General features: G+C 39.9%; 1 protein-coding gene across 1 annotated transcript in view; it reads left to right on the forward strand.

The window, feature by feature from the left end:
* Nucleotides 1-20,271, forward strand: part of nrg2b (neuregulin 2b) — a 48,200-nt gene that overhangs the window by 15,096 nt on the left and 12,833 nt on the right. Inside the window, exons 2-5 of the mRNA XM_046405549.1 lie at nucleotides 6,078-6,240; nucleotides 8,123-8,241; nucleotides 8,983-9,106; nucleotides 15,532-15,590. Of these exons, the coding sequence (XP_046261505.1) occupies nucleotides 6,078-6,240; nucleotides 8,123-8,241; nucleotides 8,983-9,106; nucleotides 15,532-15,590 (465 nt within the window). The remainder of the gene's footprint in view (nucleotides 1-6,077; nucleotides 6,241-8,122; nucleotides 8,242-8,982; nucleotides 9,107-15,531; nucleotides 15,591-20,271) is intronic.

Genomic DNA, 20,271 nt, shown 5'->3' on the forward strand with positions numbered 1-20,271 from the left:
ACCCTTTTACATGTGTTGTTTTTTTTTTCTTTGTAATTATTGCGGAGAAAATGAAGGTTTAAGCAATGAGGCAAGATGGAAATATTTATTGAACCCTATAGGTACTAATGTGTTTCTGGCATGGAGAGAAAGTGGATTTATGACCTAATGGCAACCCCTTCACAGTAAATTCCTCCTCCTCAGCATTTGTGATTTTGTTTTGGCCCATCAAGCAGCAACAGACGAGGGTGCAGCAAGGCTGTTTATATGTTTTACAACTTTTTAAACCAATCACAAATTGCATTTAAAGATTAAACCATTAAAAATAAACCAATAAAAGAATCCACCTGTCCTTAATCAATCACCACATCCAAAATTAGATCAGTGAAAGTCTGCATTGATCAGCCACCTTTGAAGTTAGTTACAAATAAATGCACTTCGACATTAGATTGGAAGATCTTTGACAATGATATAGTTAAGCGGATGCCTGATTAAAATAGTACAGTAAACACACACGTGCAAGGACACCTTTAATGCTCACTGGGATCAACAACAAGTCATTTTTAAAAAAAAAACAACAATCTAAAAAACAAACATGTTTGAATGCCTAAAGTGACTTGATGTGTTATGTCAGATGTTAAAAATGAGCTAAAATTGGAGTGGGAATTTGTAGTGATTCAAATCCATTACTGTCACACCCATGAAATGTGGATGTCACATCCATGAAGGGTAATTTCCTCCTGCTGTTCAGCTAACATTCCCAGGCTCACTGAACTTCCATGTTGCTGGAGGAGAAAATCGAAGAGAGGGATGAGCTCACTGGTAACCACGTTCATCACTCGCAGCTGTTTTTCTCTCATCTCAGTTCCACACATACCTGAGAAAAAGCCCGACAGTACCACCTTAGACTCACCACATGACGACTCTCATCTGCATGGTTCTTTGGTGGAGCTCTTGCAGTGATATCCATCTTAAAAATATACTCCAGAAATATTTTATTGCTTTAAATAATTAAAAATACGAGCCAATAGGGTAAAATGTTCAATATGTTGTTGTTGTTGTTTCAAGGATTTTTTTGAAGACCTACTTAGTTGTTGGACAAAACCTTAGAAAGCCAGTTTTGCTTGGTATATTAGCTTCATGGTAAAATGACATTATATCAGGGCATTTAGAGCAAGTACAATATGGCTCAATTTGATTAGATGGTTATGATATCATTGGTCATTTTGCTATATATATCCCTCATTTCCTTCCTGCGGGTATTTGCCAGAGGAAGATCTGTTGTGGGTTGCTAATAAAATTAAAGGGAGCTGCGATTCCGGTGTGCAGGTACTCCTTGTACTACAGTAGACTTTAATAGCAAGAAATATTTTAGCTTCCTAAAACATAAAACAGCAAATGTCAGGGCAAAGATTCACCATGTTGGACTTGCATTGAACCTTCACTCAGGAAGAAATATGTCATAATGAAAAGCAAATTTAGTTATTTATTCTTGCTTTCCTTCAGAAAAATAGGTGGCTCTCCTACTCCAGCTCTTTCTCCAAGAGATTATGTTTATACTCATTTTCTTGGCGAATTACCTTTCATTAGGAAACATAATTGCTGCTGCTTTGTGATTAATAACAAGATTCTTTCCAGTGAAGTAAGTGTCACAGGGAAGTATTTGATGTTCACCCTCTGACTGAGATTTGGTTGGGTTTGTTAAAATACACTGGTTAAGGTGAGGGAAAGATTGTGATTTTTGCTTAATGCAGAATAAGTAAACGTGTCCTGCATTGTGCTCCAAGTCAGCACAGGCCTTTTCAATAAAACCAGCCTGTGAGCTTTCCTTAATTGCTGCCAAGTCTTAAAGCTAACCTTAAAAATATTTGACAAAAAATTGACAGTGCCAGGGAAAGAAATAAATCATGTTGTAATTTAATATTTGCAGATCTCTTTGGAAGAGACAATTTTGCAAGCAGCATTATTTAAGAATTGGTATTTTTTTTGATTACACACCACCACCGTAAATATGGACAGCTATACATGTGCATTTCACTACTCACGGTCAAAAACCAGAGAGTTGATGATTTTGTTAACACAGCTCAGCATCAGCATCTGCTTTGCAGCTTTTCATTTTGCCAAGGTCTCACCAACGACTAAAAACCACTTGTCCTGCCTCTTGCTTGGTTACTCACTCTTTTTTCTCTTTTTAGCTTCCTCTTGCTTTTCCTCTACCTAACGGCAGTTACGCTTAGCAACGGTTAGTGGTTACTTTGACAACAAGTAAAGCTATCTGTAGCTGGAAGACATCAGAGGGGAAAACCAGAAAACATTTCCTCCATTAAATACGATCCGTGTTCACCAACATACATGTTGGTGACCTAATGTCGTCAAGCGTTACGCAAATCTTGCAGGAGATCATAAACAACCACCCAAGTGACACAGCGTGCAGGGGGTCACTATGTTGTGCCCACACTAGACAATCTTACAGGAAGACATATATCACAAGGCAACAAAGGCAACTGTCTCTGAAATGAAATGTGGCACTACTGCTCTTATCAGGTTAGCACTGTTGCTCCCTAACTCGGAGTTAGGATGGTGTTACTCCTTTAAAGTGGACGTCTTGTCTTGTCCACAGTGGGAACAGCACTAAGAAAGAGAAGCTTTGCAAATGTGATGGAATTGACCACTTGAGATAGTTTGAAAGGGTTGATTAATAGATTGACATTGGAATTGACTGTTATTTAACACTGAAATGTACGGACAAACTGGCTGTCCTCTCCCTCTCTTCCTGTGTGGCTTAACCTCCTACTCGCATGTTTTTTGCCAAGCTGTAGAAGAAATATTCCAATCTGTGGAGACCTAAATTTCATTTTAACACCTCACTCCTTTTCTCCCACACATATTTTAAATGAACTCTCTGGTTTTGGAGAACTCGCAAATATCATTTCTGTCTGGATTTTAACTGGTTTCTGGTATCTCAGTTGTGCTTCTTGTGCTGCTGTGAAATTACACAAATATGTTAACTGTAGTTTGTGTAGTCTAACTTTGTAGTGCCACATCATGACTCATTCAGGGCATTTTTACCCGTGATGCTGCAATGTTGTAGCTAATATTCTGTAAGTATTTGTGTCCCTTGCTATGCTTTATTTCTTTTGTTTGGTGGCATTTCTAGTTAATTTACTGTTGATTATTTCTAATGTATTTACTGACTGTGGAGCACTTTGTAACTTGCTTTTGAAAAGTGCAATACAAACAAGTATTATTATTCTCAGAGGTATTTTGTCATTGTGAGTCTAAATGTCAAATCTGTAATGCTGGAACTGGCCTTAAGTTGTTGCTCCCACAGTGAAATCTCATCTCTTTTCCACATATGGCACATTTTATTAGATCCCAGTTCCTGTGATTTCCTCATTGTCTCCTGAAAAATATCCATAGCAAAATGCTGGATGAAAACAGCAAGGAGGCTGCCGATTTCCCTCTGAAAAACTGTTTATCATGAACAAAATAAAATGTTGAGTTCTGACTTCATGCTTTTCTGCCAAAAGACCCTGGTAACTCAGCCTTGTTTTAAATGTGAGCTATAGACATAATATTTCCTGTAATGACTCACAGCTATTGCTGTCCCTCTGAAAAAGGGCTTTGAAAACGCTCAGCCTGATTTAATGCTGCAAACAATGCTTAAAACGATGGCCCCTTTTCTCATATCCACTCACCTGGCCAATCACGACCTGAAGGGGCCGTGAATATTTAATTGTCAATTTCACAAAGTTACAGAATATGTAAAAAGTCAGAGAGTCAGACACAGCTCCCCCTATTTTTCATTTATTTATGTGTATCAGTCAACACAGTGTATCACTGCTGGCTGTTTTTGTTATTTTCAAGAAATAACCAAAATATCAGGAAAATTATTCCAATATATACGTATGTAGTCAGGACTTATGGAGAGAGAGAGAGAGAGAGAGAGAGAGAGTATCTGCTGATGTTGAGATGATTTACTTTGGTGTGACGTGGAATTATACATCAGCAGCGTGTGTCGAGTCTCTGACAAGACTAAATCTCACAAAATGTGAGAAGTGGATTTAAAGATGTGCTGCTTGTTCTGTTGTGAGTCTAAAAATCCTACTTAAATCCTCCTTACATAACTCCAAGCTGCTTGGATGGTACTTTGTTCATAGAGATTCTCCTTTTTACCTCCATTCTGAGTTTGTTTTTTTCCCCTCACATTGACTTCCCCTTGTGTATTTGAAAGATAAAGTTGCCATTAATGTATATTTTTGTTGCTGTGAGTTAATCCCAAAACCAGCAATACATTACTCCAACCTTTAACACCTTCTGACTTCCCCCACCTGTCTGTGGTACTCAGCCAGAAGCACTTTTGTTTCAACTGAAGATGTAAAACAGGTCAGAAATATTCAGCTAGTTTTTTTCTTTTTAAATGCTCGATGATTTCTTGAAATAACTGGACTGAACTTTAGTTCTTAGTAAATGTTACACAAACAAGGAGTAAAAAGTCAGTTTGTTTGGGGCTGCTGTCAGCTGCAGATTAGTACACATGGGAGCAGAAGAGTCGAAATACTGAAGGAACATGTCGCTTGCAACAGTTCGCTCTCATTGCATTTTTGATCACTTTTCTGACAAATCAGAATCATGAATCCCTTTATTTATCCCTGAGGGGGAATTCTTTCTTACAGACATTGCAATTTTCCCGACCAAGAAAATGAAAAGACAGGAACAAATAGAAAAAATATAAAATAGATATTTACATATATATACATGCACTGTGGGAATCTCTTACTGAAAAAATGGAGCTCTATATCCACTGAATTTCTTATGATAGATTAATTGCTATAATTTTCAGGATTTTTTGGCAGTAAGAAAATGAAAATGAAAAATCCAAAAACAGTCATCAATGACCCCAACACCAGCAGACTAAGATGTAAAGTATAACTGCCATTTTCTAATGTCTGAGTGGGACCCCTTGAACTATGTCAACCCCGTGTCTCTCAAGCAGATGTTTCCTGTCAAAACTATCCAGTGAAAGCAGAATGTCAGAATACAACATTTAAATATAACATACATTTATAACACAAAATGCTGACAGTCTGGGAAGAATTCAGCACGTTTTCATCAAAATCTCCTCATGCTGTGAAATCCTGTGTGTCCTGTGTGTTCTATATGAGAGGGAAATCATCATGGGATGTGTAGCGTGAGATGTTCAGCGTTTTGATTTGTGAGACACGCAGTGACATGCAGACCCACAACGTCGTGATGACGCCGAACATCTACTGTGCGTATATGAGGAGTAAATGGAAGGATGCAGTAGAGCTGTGAGGAGCTGTGGGACTGTGCAGTAGTTGCCTCACAGTTGATCAAGCATGTCCTATCACTTGTGTGTAAGGCTCGCATTTGTACACTGGGTGTTTCACGGCGTGTGTGTGTGTGTGTGTGTGTGTATAAACGGTACTGGTGCTGGTACTGATGGTGCTGAGTTGTCTCTTCGCTTTAGCTTCTGTGTGCTTGTGCTGTCAGTGATGCAGTCTGTTGTAGTTTTTAAGGAGGGAAGAGAGGGAGAGAAAGAGTGAATCTCTCCTGAGACTGATGAAGCACACACACACACACACACACACACACACACACACACACACACTCTCACGTAAAAATACTTATATTGCTCCATAGTGAAAATCTATTGCAGAGAGTTTCTGAGGAAATATTTTTTCTCGATAAGCTTTCAGTTTGTCTTTGCTTTGCTTTTCAGTATTCAGACTTTACCCAAGTGCTTTTCCAGTTTGTGTGTGTGTGTGTGTGTGTGTGTGTGTGTGTTGCCTCACTGATTATCCTCCAATCTTAAGCCTTCTCTCATATGAGCTCTGACCTGTTGCCTCAGGTTTTGACCTCGACATCTGAACCCTCAGAAACGGATTTTCATCAGTTGCCCAAAGAAACACACCCACATAAACACACACACACACACATATATAGACACACACAGACACAATTAAATGGGCAGATTAATTGAATGTCTGTAGTTAATTTCAGTAATGCAAGCTTTGATTTTCTTCTTGTCCTCTCTCTCGCTTTGTCCCCGCCTCTGTCTCTCTGTCTCCGTCCAGCCTCTGCTCCTAAGCTTCGGCTGATGAGAGGCCAATCTCTGATGGAAGGGGAAAAGCTGTACTTGAAGTGCGAGGCGTCGGGGAATCCCAGCCCTTCCTTTCGTTGGTACAAAGATGGACACGAGCTTCAGAAAGGCAGAGACCTCAAAATAAAGACCAACAAGTGAGTCAAGTCAAAGTGAATATTTTTCTTTAAATGAACAGACAAATTAATAAACAGTGCTATTTATCATGTGAGTTCATGCGTGTTGTCTGCCTTTTCACTTTGCTTGTGGTACTAAAAGAAAATCTCATCAGCACTGTTTCTTTCCAGAAATCATTACTGCGTTACTTGGGGTAATCCGCAAACTTGATTTTGAAGTGAACTGTCCCTCTGACAATCAAAAATACAGGAGCAAGGAGTTTGAAAATACATAAAATCCAGAAAATCCAGTGTGTCTGCCTCCTCAGACATACGCTGTACAAATCACATGGGCTCCTGGTATGTACCTCTTTTTTGGTGACAGTGGGCAACTTGAACTTGTACCTCCCAGAAAAAACCTTGAAGTTATACCTCCCAATTCCCTGATTTCTGTTTCTGTTTCATTTCATCCATCAACATGAAGAGTAAAACATGCACAAAAGTTTAAATGCAAGTTCAGATTTTTCAAATTCACCTTAAAACAACACCCACATGCCCTTATGTACGTCAAGAAAGTCACTGGTCTGTAATCAGTCCTCTTCTCTATTCTGCTACACCATAAGAGACAAGGACCAAAATCCACAGTCCTCCTTCTGTGTAAAAATGCATTGTAAAGTTCACTCAGAGCTAATATCGGGCTACAGCAGTATGACTTAGCCCAGTCAAGTGAGTGTTTTACATGTTTTCAATCTTTTTAGTGTGAAATTCACAATTTTTGTTTCCCTGGATGCTGTTCCCTTACCGAGCCCTGGCGGTAGGATACGTCCTGATGGTCGAACGCAGGTTTGTTGCTGCAGTGTTGGGACAAAGGTATTTGTTCACCTAAGTGACTAATGAGGCTTTAGCTGAACTTAACAGTGCATTTTTGTACAGTACACAGACTGTGTGTTTTGTCTGACAGGGGTTGTTTCAGGGCCAGAATAAAGTGGCAGCGACCGACAACTCTTTCAGCGTACAATACATATGTACACTGAGTGCTGTATTGACACTGAAGTGAAAACAATCCCATCATTTTATGTGCTCAGTGACATTCATCTGGCCCTGTTCAGATTATATCAATCAGTAACATCAGATGCCTTTGTTCTGTTTTTGTTGCATTAGTTACATCTCACAGACACTAATTAGACAGACAGACAGACTTTATTGATCCTGTAAGGGAAATTGTTGCATTACAGCAGCATCAACAGCAATAGAATAAAAACAGTAAGTTATAAAAGTATTAAAATATTAAAGTGCATGACAATGGGATATAAAAATAAAAATATAATAAATCAACAATTAAGATATATACAATATGTATACACTCATACAAGGGGCAATAAAAATTTGGGGGAAAAAAAGAAGAAAAGACCTGGTATAATTTATAAATCTCCTTAATCTGGTCAAAAGTTTCAGTCAATCATTCAATCTACAGAAATTCTCATTTTAAACCATATATGACTATGTGGGACTTCAGAGAAAGCGGTCAAACAGCTATTTTCCACTCACACACACACACACATCCTCTTATTTACGCTTGTATAGCAGTATTGTGTAAGTGTTTCACCTCGTGCTCTGACTGAATGTCATCGAATGTCATTTACACGGATGTTGGAGTCACCTAATTTTAAGTATGTGGGTGTGGGTTGTGTTATCAGCTCACTCACAGGAGATTGCAGTCCAATTTTTTAAATCACCTCCCCTGTCCTATAAAGCTGTTTCTGGTGTGAACTTAATACCTGTCCCATAGCTTTGCTGCGCAGTCACAGAGATGAGATGAGTCTGCTGCTTTTTTGAAACAATTGATGCAGTCTTTTCATCTGTTCTGTGTCACTTTGTCTTCTTTCCCTTCCCTGTCTCTGCCTCTCTTTCCCCTCCACGGAAGAAAAAACTCCAAGGTGCAGATCAGTCGTGTCCGTGTGGAAGACTCCGGCAACTACACCTGTGTGGCTGAAAACTCACTAGGACAAGAAAATGTTACGAGTATAATCAGCGTGCAGATCTGTGAGCAACAACACAGCATCTATCTATCTATCTATCTATCTATCTATCTATCTATCTATCTATCTATCTATCTATCTATCTATCCAAGATGGCTTTTAGCTATCATAGCATACATACATGTCATTCTTATGCGTTTTTCTTCAAGCTTCTGTTACTAAATATATATTTTTTTCATCCCTCTTTCACCCATCTCACTGAAAACTTAAAATTTGATAATGGCGTTTTCTGTCCATTTCTGTCCAAAATCAGTGTGTGGTTAGTAAACCACTCTTACTGGTTAGTAAAATTTGATTACCAGATATTTTAAGAAAAATGTGAGCCCTCTTATTGTGTTAGCATTCAGCATCTTCACCTCTCCACGAAGATTTAACTGCACACTTAAGGAGATTTTCAGAATAAAAGGGTTAAAATAGAATAGAATCACATGTGTCAAAGATGCGGGGATCTGATCATGCATTCACAAATCTAATCATTGTCAGAGTTGGGGGGACCGAACCTGAACATGGCTCCTTCTACTCCCAAAATGTGCAGAGTTGCAGCAAACACAGGAAAGTGACCGATCCCTGTCCAAAAAGTAGATACAGCTGTCACACTAAGATCTTTGAAATTTACTAAGGAGGTGAGGAAGGTATGTAGCCTAGTGTGGGATGATATGTAACACTGACTGCCATCCAATTCGGACAATCTGGTGACACTGAGCATCCTTTGCGTGTGTTTCCTGTCTGACTGTTCTCCTTGCAGTGACGACCACCACACCGTCTCCGGGTGTGAGTCACGCAAGGCGCTGCAATGATTCGGAGAAGGCCTACTGCGTCAATGGAGGAGACTGTTACTTCATACATGGTATTAATCAGCTGTCCTGCAAGTAAGTTGGTTGCTCAGTCGGCCCCCATCCTCTCTGTGTGTAGTTCCACCCCACCCCCCTCACCCCCCCACGTCCCCACCTCTCTTTCTGTCTGGCTCAGTCTTCTCTCTGGTCTCAGACACTGTCTCACTGGTCTCTGCCTTGTCTTCTCTTCCCTGGTCGTACCATCCCCACGTATGTTCACCTGCAGCCCACCTGTCCACTCACTGTGTGCTGTTTCAAAGGCTTGTTGTTTACAGTTTGCATCTACTGTCACAGAAGAAAATATGCTTCTGCGTAGAGCAGTTGGTTTAAACATATCTGGACTTGGACATTATATTTTCATGCACCAAAAATTTGTTTTGTATCTTTAGTTTAAAATGAATAACTTTCGCTTGTGACAGCGATGTCTCAGAAAAAGCTTCCGACAACAGTCGTGGAATAAATAAAAAAATAATAAAAGCTAAACTATAGTGTGATCGCATTATAAAATTTGATTTTCATAACACCTTTTAATATTCAAGCAATTTTTAATAGCTTTTATGCTCCATTGGTCAATATCGCTGACCTTTGTCTTCCTTTGTCTATGCTAAATGAGCAAGCAGGTAAGTTGTATAACAAAGCAGGTTATTCTACTTTTGCCTACCCTGCTGAGCGCAGTATCTCTTTGGAGAACTTCACAGGCATTAAGTTAAAGAGGACGTCCCGCTGACGTAGCATATTAACTGCTGTCTCTGTTGTCAGTCACTCGGTTGGCATGTTCCCATGAAACACTTTGAGTACTGAGGACACAGAGTTAATCAAAGCGAAAAGGAGAGACAAGACAGATTTAAATGAGAAAATGTGGATTGATTTGGACTGTCCTGAAGTTTAATTATTCACCACATTCAACTACTAGTGAGGAGCCTACATTTTATGAATGTATTCACAATTAGACTGTCTATCATTAGCCACTGTTAGCAGTTGTGCTAGTTACTTAACAGCCATAATTACCATATGGATAATCCTTAGAAGCTGGCTGGAAGTATTAACTGTACTTTAAGTGTAACATGGAGATCGTAGTCTACCAGTATCAACCAATACTTGAATGTTACCGTAGTTATCACACTGAAGTTGGCGAGTGAATCATTAGCATTAATTCAGCTACAAATGATAATCTATTGATACTAATGATTTGATTACTAGCAGTAAATGTGATGTAACCATTTTATTGCTGGATCGTCAGCTATAGATTTATCTATCGTTTGCTCACAGTTGTGAGGTTGACAGCATACAGCAATACTCAATAGCATAACTGTTTGTCAGAGGTGAGGCCGCATGAAGCTTCAAAGGGAACAATCTGACGATGTTTATTGGAAAACAACTGCAACAGGACAAGTCCAACAGCATATTTTTTGTTTGTTTTTACTGAGAAATGAATGTGATACTTGCATATTTAATGAATGACCATCTGTTTGGACTTTGTTGCCCTTTGGTGTTGCTAAGCACCTGACTACAGCACTGTCTTTCTGTTGCTCTTTCCTCTTTAGTGTAGTCTTAGTCTTGCAGCTGGTACAATATACTAATGTAAAAACATCATACTTATTATGCTCTGTGCTTGGGTATAAAACTGGCCATTGCAGGTTTCTCTGCGATTGTGTAGCTGACACTTGATATTAGCCTCAGACTTCCAGACCTTGAGAGCTGCTTGATGCACATGTTAATGGAAGAAGCCACCAAACCCACAACATCCCAGCGATCTTCTTATTGTTTGTTCTTTAGCTTTTAGACAGGAAAAATTAGTGGTCAAATTCCTGGCAAGCTGGATCTGAAATGTTGCAGTAGTGATGCTGTAACTATTTTTGCAATGACGCAGACCAGGAGTGGTTAACAGTGATCACAGCCTGCTAAGTATCTAATTCTACTTCATGTATTTATTTGAAATAACCTGTTCACCTAAAATGCTTCACTTCCTGTGAGTGGGAGGATTTTTCCCAGGAAAGAGCTATCAGACTAGTAGGTGTTTAGAACAGCAAGTGTAAAAAAATTTATGAACTGGCTGTTATATAAATCACTGTTGTGTTGCATCAACTTTTTAAAGCGAAAAACATTTATTTATCTGATTATGTGACAAATACCAAAAAATACAATTAAACAAGGTTCATCATAACACTGTGTTTAGTAGTAGATTTTGTAAATAAATAAATAAGTCAGTGTTTTACATCATGCTGACTAAGTGGTAAAACCCTGCTGTAGCATCAAGGTGACTTGTAGCATCTCAGGCTGGTGTAGAAGTAGCAATTGGCACCACATGAGCAAGTATCTGATAAAGCTGCCTTTCTTTGGTGCACATTAAACAGTACGGTATGCCAGCGGCTGAAAGCTGAATGCAGTGTTTTAAAATACAAACTGTATTTGCAGTCAAAGCTTTGTATTAACCTGAGCTACAAAAAAGAAATCTTTGTTTTCCACAGTGAAATGTACCTTTTCTAAACTGGTGGGTGTAATCTTTCAGTTCCAGCTTGCCATACATACTGGGTCATTTTGTAGATGTGTAACAAACACTACCCCTCACGGTGCAGATAACAGATGGCGTGTATAGTTGTGCATGATCAAGAGCTTTGTTGCTGACATGCTTCCTGTACAATTGGAAAGAAAGAAATTCATCCTTAGATCCTTTGCTTCCTGTTTCAGACTCTTTGTTTCTTTCTCTCCCTCGCTTCTCCTCTTCACTCCCCGTCTCCCCGCCTTTCTCTCTGTCTCTCATCTGATATACCCTCTGGTCCATGCTGAAGGAAATCACTGTGCTGACAATCATAAAGCTTTGTCCAGTAGGTTGCGTATAGATGTTAAGAGCTTCATATCTAGCAATTTAGGAGTACAAAATGTGCAGGACTGTACAACCTTCTGGCGTGATTGTGCAACATATGAACGCACTACATACTTCAAGAGGCTACAGCATCCTAGCAAGACAAGCCGGCAGTTTCCAGAGTTACTGTGCTGTTCTGTGTCAGCTTTGTCGTCCTTTGTTGGCCTCTCTGTTTGGGCCAGTAGATAACAGGATGTAAATAAGACTGCTGTCAGTAGACTGTCGGCTCGGCTTGTTCACTTCAGAGATATATGTAGACCCCCACGCTCACACACGAAGACACTCACAATTCAGTACGACTGCTGCAAGTCAGCACACTGCATGGCATTGGCAGGCAGCGAACATTTTTAATAACCCTGAAATTTGAGGTGGTATTTGCAAGCAATTTTGTGCCGACCATGGAAACGCATAATCTGCTCGTCTCTGAAGGGGAAAGCGATGCTGTACTCCAAAATGGAGTCTGTAGGTTAAAGTGGAGGACAGTTTATACAGAAAGGCACCCTGGCTAAAACAGAACATGGAGGTTTAAGTGGACTTTAGCAAATATGAACACAACCCCTGGCTATCTGTTGCCAGGTACAGCTTGGTGTGTCTTGCTTACTCAAAGTTGCTTTCAATCCATGTTATGATTTTCTGTGTAGTGCTGCAGATTTCTCTAATTCTGATTAATCTGAACTTCATTGAGAAACTCCAGTCTGGCAGCAGAAAACATTAACCCATGACGATGTATATGCACCATGTATTGGCTAAAAGTTAATCTAATCCGAAAATGCCATGAACTCAGGTCAGCATTGGTGCCTGAACATAATGTTCATGACTGTGTTTTTTTAGCTTAAATTTGATGAGCCTTTGTATAATGCATGTAACAAAATGAATCACAGGCTTTTCTTTCATTCAGACGTTTGGAACAAAAGGTGTGCTGGTTTTTTCCCCCCTCTCTGTGCTCATTCTCAGGGCTGGAACGACAGTACAGACAGGGAAAAAAGAGAAAGCAAGCATTGGTAGATAAGGGAAAGGTGGAGAGAAGGCTGGAAATGAGAAGCAAAAGGAGAGAGAAAGAAATGATACACAGTAAAAGCTCTGCCGACATCAGGCTGCTTCTGTTCGGAGTGTCTCCCACCTCTCTCTATCTCTCTCTCTCTCTCTCTCTCTGCTCTATTTATAACTCTATGGGAAATTGCTGAGTGGGCTCTTCCGAGGGTTTTTGCTGTAATTGATTCAAAATGCAAGTTGTCTCTTTAGTGGTGAGAAAGAGGAGGAACGGTTACCCAGTCAGTTATATGGGCAATGTATGCATGAGGGCAAGACAAAGGTCCTTGTATTTTGAACTGGATGAATTTGTTGACCACATACTAAATAAAAATACAGTAAGGTTATTGGAGCCAGAGAGCTTGTTATTCAGTAATGTAAGTCGTGGGGCAACACCCATCATATCATATCATATCATAACACTGTGGTTCATCAGCTGTTGCGATTTATCTACAGATTAATGTGCATTGCCATTGGATCAGATTTTCACATGTTCAAGACATTTCAGGAATCAAAAATACTTTCCATTTTCATCAAGAGATGATAATTATTAATTCAAAAAATGACAGTATCAGTACTGAAATATTTCCAACAGTCAGTGTGTATAAGTTTTCCTCCAAGCCTACTTGTCTGATGGCTTATGCCAGAATATGATTCATATTCAGCTCGTTGTATCACTGACAGCTCGCCACCCATCCAGAAACAAAACACCACATTCTGCAGCTGCATGTAAACTGCTGCTGTTATTTACACCCAAGAAATACTGAAACCTTTTCCAACCACTTTCATGGTCACAAACTGTGGAGGGCTGTCTGTTTGTGTGTGTGTGTGTGTTGCTCTTACATTTCTATTCTTGTGAAAACCATTTTTACACATCCACATTTTTGCATTTGTCCAAAGGTCATTTTGACAGGCCCTCATTCTTGAAACTTTAGTCCACTGGCTTCATTTGGGACTTTTTTCTTTAAACATTTGTGAAGTGTTTCACATTAAAGACATAGACACATGATTAGACAGAGCAAAGATGTTGTTTTCAGTAGGGAATGCAACTGTACTCTCCTAAACCACTGTATGCTCATGGCTAAACAGGGCATGCTACTGTCATTTCCTGCCCAAGGTTTGGACACCAAGTTTCAGCTTCATTAAACTTTGACCTCAGAATACCCTGTTCTCTACCAGGCCCATTCAGAGGCGTTCTGTCTACTGCATATGTGCTGGTTGGATTGCAGGCAACAGCTATAACTCTACACTGCAGTCATAAACTCATAAGCATATCAGATTATGTCCTGGAGGCCAGAGATACAGTTTGTCTATGTATACCATATTCTGTTCACATTTTGCTAATGAGTACGCTCATTGTTTGGCCTGAAACTTAGTTGTCTACTGCTGCCTACTCAGGCACCGTTATGGACTTGGTGTGAAAGAACAGTGGACTTGATTTATATTGGTCTGATTTACATTCAGCAGCTTCCACCAGACATGACTCTTAACGAAGGCTGATGTTGCTTTTCATCTGCTGGACGTTTAATCTGGCAATGCTTGGCTAAAACGTTTACCTCATTGGCTTTATAAGGTGATAATGTTGTGTTTCCAGAATTTTGTGCTGTCTCCAAAATTCGTGCAAGTTTATTTTTTTACCACAGGGGGAGTCTTTTTCTTTGCATGTTCCTTAACAGATCCTTGTTAGCATGTTAGGCAGATTTGTTAATCTTGGATAATCCCAGGCATCCTCAACATTTACAGATGAAGGAGAATTGAATATGGTATTCATTTAAACATGATTTACTCATTCACCCAGAACACATGCCCAAGAAGTTTTTCTCCTCTTCCATTGCTTCTGCTTTGTCCTTCCTGTTGCTGGTGTCTCACACCAAATTCCTCACAGTGTGATGACTTCATGTGCGAAAAAAAAAACTGGTTCTGAGAAAGTTTTACAAACATTAAACAGCAGAGAAGATCAGTATAAACTTACCCTGTCTGCGCTTTTACAGTTTTTACAGACATATTTTAGAATGGACATCAAAATAAGGGATGTCCATTATAAATCAGTTCTACTTAGAGGTTCTCCTTTGCTTCTCTATTTCATCATGGTTTTGGTCAGAGGATTAAGAATATATGCAATGAATGAGAGTCCATAATCTAACATAAAGCAGTTGTAAGTCTGTGTTTGTATGTGTGTGTGTGTGCGCGCGCTTGCGTGCTGTGTTTGTGTATGAGAGGGGTTGGAGGTTAACAACTGTACGCTTGACCCCTTCTACTTCCTGCACTACCATCACATGACCCTCATGACTGTGATGATGTCTCAACTGTAGCAATGATGCCATATTGATGGCGGTGATGTCACGGTATGCAGGTCATCTCTCTCTCTCTGTAGTTGGTGGACTGTGCTGTTTCTAATCCTTCATCTCTCTCTGCTCTCTTATGTCCCCCCCCACCCTCTTTTTTTATCTGTCTTTGTGTTCTTCCCCTCCTCCTTTCTTTCCTCCTGTTTTATCCTCTATCTTCCCTCTGTATCTTTAACCCTCCTACCTCCCTTTCTCCCTTCTGTGTCTTGTTTTCCCTCCATCAGGTGTCCCAATGACTATACGGGGGACCACTGTCAAAACTCCGTCATGGCCGGTTTCTACAGTATGTCCATTTGCTCTTGTCTGTCTCCTTCACACTGAGATGCTGCATGCTGCGTCGGAGGGGTTGGATGGAAGGAGTGATCTGTGTGTTTGTCTGTGTATGCCCGTTTGTGTACGAGCGAGTGTGTGTGCAAACCTGCTGTTTTGTTTCATCTAAGTTGGTGTGTGTGTGTGTGTGTGTGTGAGAGAGAGAGAGAGACAGAGAGAGAGAGAGAGGGTTTTTGCATGCCTCTGTGTCCACCCCTTCCTCTTCTCATCTCCCCTGGTTCCTCTGTGGTGCTCCTCTGGAAACAAACAATGAAGATACTGGATACCAGACCTCCAACCCCGAGTCCAATAAAGTTGGGATGCTGTGTAAAACAAAACTGAATGTATCAATGTGCTAATCCTTTTTGACATATATTTAACTGAAAACGGTACAAGGATAGTATATGTAATGTTTTAACTCGTCATCTTCGTAGATTTTTGTAAATATTTGCTTATTCTGACTTTGATGCACGCAACATGTTTCAATTAAGTTGTGACAGGAACAACAAAAGACTGGGAAAGTTGTTTACTACTCAGAAAACACCTTATTGGAACATTCCACAGGTAAACAGGTTAATGTGAAACAGGTGTTCGTTTCATGATTGTGTATGCAACATTGGCATAATATTAAGATGGACGTTGCATCTCCATTTCCTTCCACTATAAGTGAAGTCAAAATATCCCAGATATGCTTACATCCTGTTCTTGTGGCATCATTTAGAGCCACAACCTTTGCAGTAGTGATCAGGGCGGTGGGGCAGTGGGATCAAGTTCCCACCCATATATTTGCCTGAACCAATCACAAGCAGCGCTCAGCTGTCAATCATGATGTTTTACCCCCTTTGTATAACATCAAATAACTAATTAAAAGTAAAGTTATTAGAAAAATGAACATGTGAGCACACATCAGTATGATAAAAGCCACCTGAAATGACAGAAAGCATCTTTGGGACTTTTTATTTTATTTTGGTCCCCTCTGTTGACATGGAGGGGATGAGGGGTCATGACCTATACTGGAGCCCAATCAGGCGATTCAGATGTTTTGGCTTCACTTTTGGGGAGCTCTCATGGCATCCATCTTTAAATACAATTACGTTATACTACCAAAGATGATTGCATAACCAATATTACCCCATAGACTTGAGAACATTTAGTAAAATTATTATTTGGTTATTGGTAAACACAGTTTGTTTGGAAATGATTGCATTCTGTTTTTATTCACGACTCAGACAGCATCCGAGCTTTTTTGTAATCAGGGTTTTAGGAAGTTTCAAAGAAAAGGCCCAGAATTGACCTCTCAACAAGGCACCACCTTTTTCTTCGATTTTAAACCAAACAGTGGACTACACAAAAGGAAACAGAGGAGACAACGACCTAACACAATGAGCAACAAGTTGAAGTTATTTGATTTTATTGGCACACTTTGTCACCGTTTTTGGAGATGGTTCATCGGTGCTGCTTAGATTTCTAACTTTAAAAAAAAAAACAGATCAAGGCTAAACTATGTGGATAGAAACTATTAACACAATGCTGTAAATCCTTACTCTGTGCTGTTCCCGTCTTACAGACCAAAAGAAAGACTTTTCAGAGTCAGAGCACGACTAGCATTTGAAGGCTTTAGATGAACTTCAATGAAAGTCCTGCTGACATTGTTTTGAACAGCTGACTGTCATTACAAGAAGCTACAGTGTGTCTAAAATCAAAATGATTTGGCAAGTGAATGAAAATGAGATTTAGATTTACAATACAAGTCTCAATGTAATGAGATTTGAAAACATCACTCATGGTTTTATCTATCTGAGGGTCTCTTTGCAATATTGATTTTGATTTAAGTGGAGTGTCTTAAAATCATGTCGTTGCAATCTGTCTTTACCTAAGGAATTAGGCTGCAGCCCACAGAGGTGAATGTGACCACTTGTTTTCACTGTGAGCATCCATGGATCATCTGATAAATTCTCTCATTATGGCATGTTTCTAAATGCTGCTTGAAATGTTCTAAGGTTGTCTTCTGACAGAAAAAATGGTGTCACATATTTTGCATCTCATTGCAGTGTAATTAAATCAAAGGCATAGTTTGACATTTTTGTGAAATACTCTTAGTCACTTAAATAAGCATGTTAAATATCTGACATCAATCTGAAAATGGTTAGCCTAGATTAGTTTAAATACGAGAGGCACAAGGAAACAGCTAGCCTGGCTCTGTCCAAAAGTAACATCTCTAAACTCTACTAATTAATATGTTATATCTAGTTTGCTTCCTTGCAACTCTGTGAAAGTGATTGAAAGTGTGAAAATTATGAGTTGTACTTTTGTGACACATTTTCCTTCCCTAAGAAAGTTTTGCCTAATCCCAGTCTACTGTGCTTTGATTGGCTAATACCTTTTGCCTAAAACTAACAAGTCAACCTTTGGGAGGCCTGAATGCTGGTTGTGTGTCTACCTCATTTATCCAACCGCAACCTACACCCTATGTGGAATTTGTGTAATAACTGGATGAGCACAGTGACAGGAAACAGGCTTCAGTAAAGCTCACAGTCTTTAATTCTTCAGCACAGGTTCAGTAAAGGGTTGAGCAGAGGTAAAGTCAGTGAGGCAGGCAAGAGTCCAACAATCCCGAGAGTCAAACGCACGAGGGAGTGAGTAACACTGAGGTACAGTACATAACGAACTTGCAAAGACACACAGAGTATGGCGTAAATACACTCCAGGTAATGCAACACTTGAAACTAATTAGGGTGGGGCGAACAACCGACTCTGGTGGGAAAATGGACGAAGACAGGAAGTGCAACACCAAGATCAGTTCGACAGATAACTCTTAAAATACAACAGGAAATGTACAACAGAAACATAACCAGGAAACATGAGATGTGTCAGTTTGTGGCTCTTTATACTACATCACTTGGCTTCCTAAAGGCTGACGAATTCAATCACAGCACAGCAGGGCGGGACTAGTCTTCATGTTAAGCTAAGCCAACACCCTCCTGGCTATAGACTTAATGTACAGGCACAAGAAGCGGTATGAGTTAACTCTCGACAACAAAAAACAAAAGCAGCTTTCTAATGAATGTCAAACTATTCCTTTAAATCACAGGGATGCAAATGAGGCATGTCTTGCCACTCTTGTGATTGCATGGGTAGTGACACTCAAACACATGTAGTCATTAATGGTATAATCTGATAATAACCAGAGGTCCAGGACATGTGCATAACAATTTGGTTGGCTAATCCTGGAGCTTTGGCCTTGCTACTCTCAGACAGCAAGAAAGTGCTCCTCCCTCCACTGTAAGGGTTTTGCTCCTGTTACTGGCCCAGCAATCACAAGGAGATAAAACAGCGGGCTGAAAATGACCCTGTTCTTTTTGTTTTCAGGCGCTAGACACTGTTGCTCCACACCATGTTGTCTTGCTTTGCTGTTTGTCTGCTGAATGATGTCAAATATTTTTACTTGATGAGATAGCACAGTATATGTCATGTCCGCTTCTTTTGACCCCACCATCAAGCCTTGTCTGCATTGCTCAAGTCTGTCCCTGTGACGTTGTGCTTTTATTTTGCATAGTGATTCTTTTTTAGTCAGTTGAAGGAACACTGTGTGCTGTTTTAAATCCATGTTACTGCCTGCCAACCATAAAACACTTTATTTAAGAGCAGGGTGGACAGAAGATTTGCTGACTTTTCGTATGGACATCTCCCTTTATGGCCAGAAATGCATGCAAAGCCATGGAAATTGGGAATGCTGAGATGATTTCTGTGTAAACCATATGAAAGGTTATAATAGCTGTACTCAGCAGTAGTGGGATGAAGTGCTACTCAGTAGGTATGCTGTAATCAGTACAAAGGCACACAACTGCCATTAGTCAAACAAGTTACAGCACCCACCCCCATTCGCTGTGCCTCATCGAATGTACTGTGTTTTTATGTTGGAGAGTAACTCACTGCTTTTTATCTTTTGTTTTCTTGCGTTTTTTTCCTTTTGTCTTGTCCTTTTTTTTCTTAATTTTGTTTTGTATGTCTGTCCAATGTTGTTTACTCCAGAAATGAGGTCTAGTAAATATAGCAGTAAGTGATGTGGCTTCTTGTCTTGCTGTCTTCTATCTGTCTGTCTGTCTCTGCATGCTTTTTCCTGCCTGTTGGCTTCTCTTTCCTTCAGCCTTTGGTTCATTTTTCTCCCTTCACTTTTGATTTTGTTTGGTTCAGTTTTGATTTTTCCTTTCATTTCTGGGGGTCACAGAGCTGAGGCTGAGTTGTCTGTCTGTTACTGGACGGTACACGTGTCAATCGCTATGGCTGATAGCACTGATTAACTTACATCCTGGTTCAGCGTATACAGGACGTGAAAATAATATATTTTCTCCAAAGTGGACGTTACACCTGACCCTATCTGTCTCTTTCCTTTTACCACGACAACTTTCTGCGCTGGCAGAGCTTCTCAGAATTGAATTTATGGGTATGGAACATTATTATTCATTTTGCTGTGCTTAAAGGTTTTGCCAAGATCCTCTCACAGTCACACATTATTGTGCCATCTTCTTTCTAAAACCAACAACTGGGTCTCCCTCAACCTGTCCCTCTTTTTCTTCTGCCCACTAACCTGCTTTTAAGCCATGTAACCTCCCTTCTCTGCATGCACTCGTCTTACTGTCTGACAGATTTGGAAG

Source organism: Scatophagus argus, chromosome 12 (genome assembly GCF_020382885.2).
Source record: "Scatophagus argus isolate fScaArg1 chromosome 12, fScaArg1.pri, whole genome shotgun sequence".
Taxonomy (NCBI): Eukaryota; Metazoa; Chordata; class Actinopteri; family Scatophagidae; genus Scatophagus; species Scatophagus argus.